Source organism: Morone saxatilis, unplaced genomic scaffold, assembly GCF_004916995.1.
Source record: "Morone saxatilis isolate NCDOM2014 unplaced genomic scaffold, NCSU_SB_2.0 Contig20, whole genome shotgun sequence".
NCBI classification, from domain to species: domain Eukaryota; kingdom Metazoa; phylum Chordata; class Actinopteri; family Moronidae; genus Morone; species Morone saxatilis.
In genome coordinates this window covers 14,037,510-14,037,784 of record NW_023339763.1, presented here as the reverse complement: position 1 = coordinate 14,037,784, position 275 = coordinate 14,037,510, and the positions used below count along the sequence as shown (strand labels likewise).

The following is a 275-nucleotide window of genomic DNA, read 5'->3' as shown; positions in this document are numbered from 1 at the left end:
CATGTTAAAACTAACATTTTAAGATGTTGAGAGAGATGAGAGTTACCCGTATTATCTTTACATGCAACAAATTGTTTAATTGTGTTAATGTGGGTGGAAGAGGCACCTTGAAGAAGCTGCTCAGAGTTTTATTGAGGATCATCTTGATTCCCTCAATCTGTTGAGGAAACACATCTGGGGACAAAAACAGATTAAAAAAACATTAATATCACATGTAGTGTGTTTAATGCACTGTAATGATCTTATTATGCCCCATTTCTGATAGATAGATAGAT

At 34.2% G+C, this 275-nt stretch overlaps 1 protein-coding gene across 1 annotated transcript in view; it reads right to left on the bottom strand.

Moving 5' to 3' along the window:
- Window positions 1–275, bottom strand: part of si:dkey-71l1.1 (uncharacterized protein LOC569883 homolog) — a 4,531-nt gene that overhangs the window by 3,243 nt on the left and 1,013 nt on the right. Inside the window, exon 3 of the mRNA XM_035666001.1 lies at window positions 107–174. Coding sequence (XP_035521894.1) covers window positions 107–174 — 68 coding nt within the window. The remainder of the gene's footprint in view (window positions 1–106; window positions 175–275) is intronic.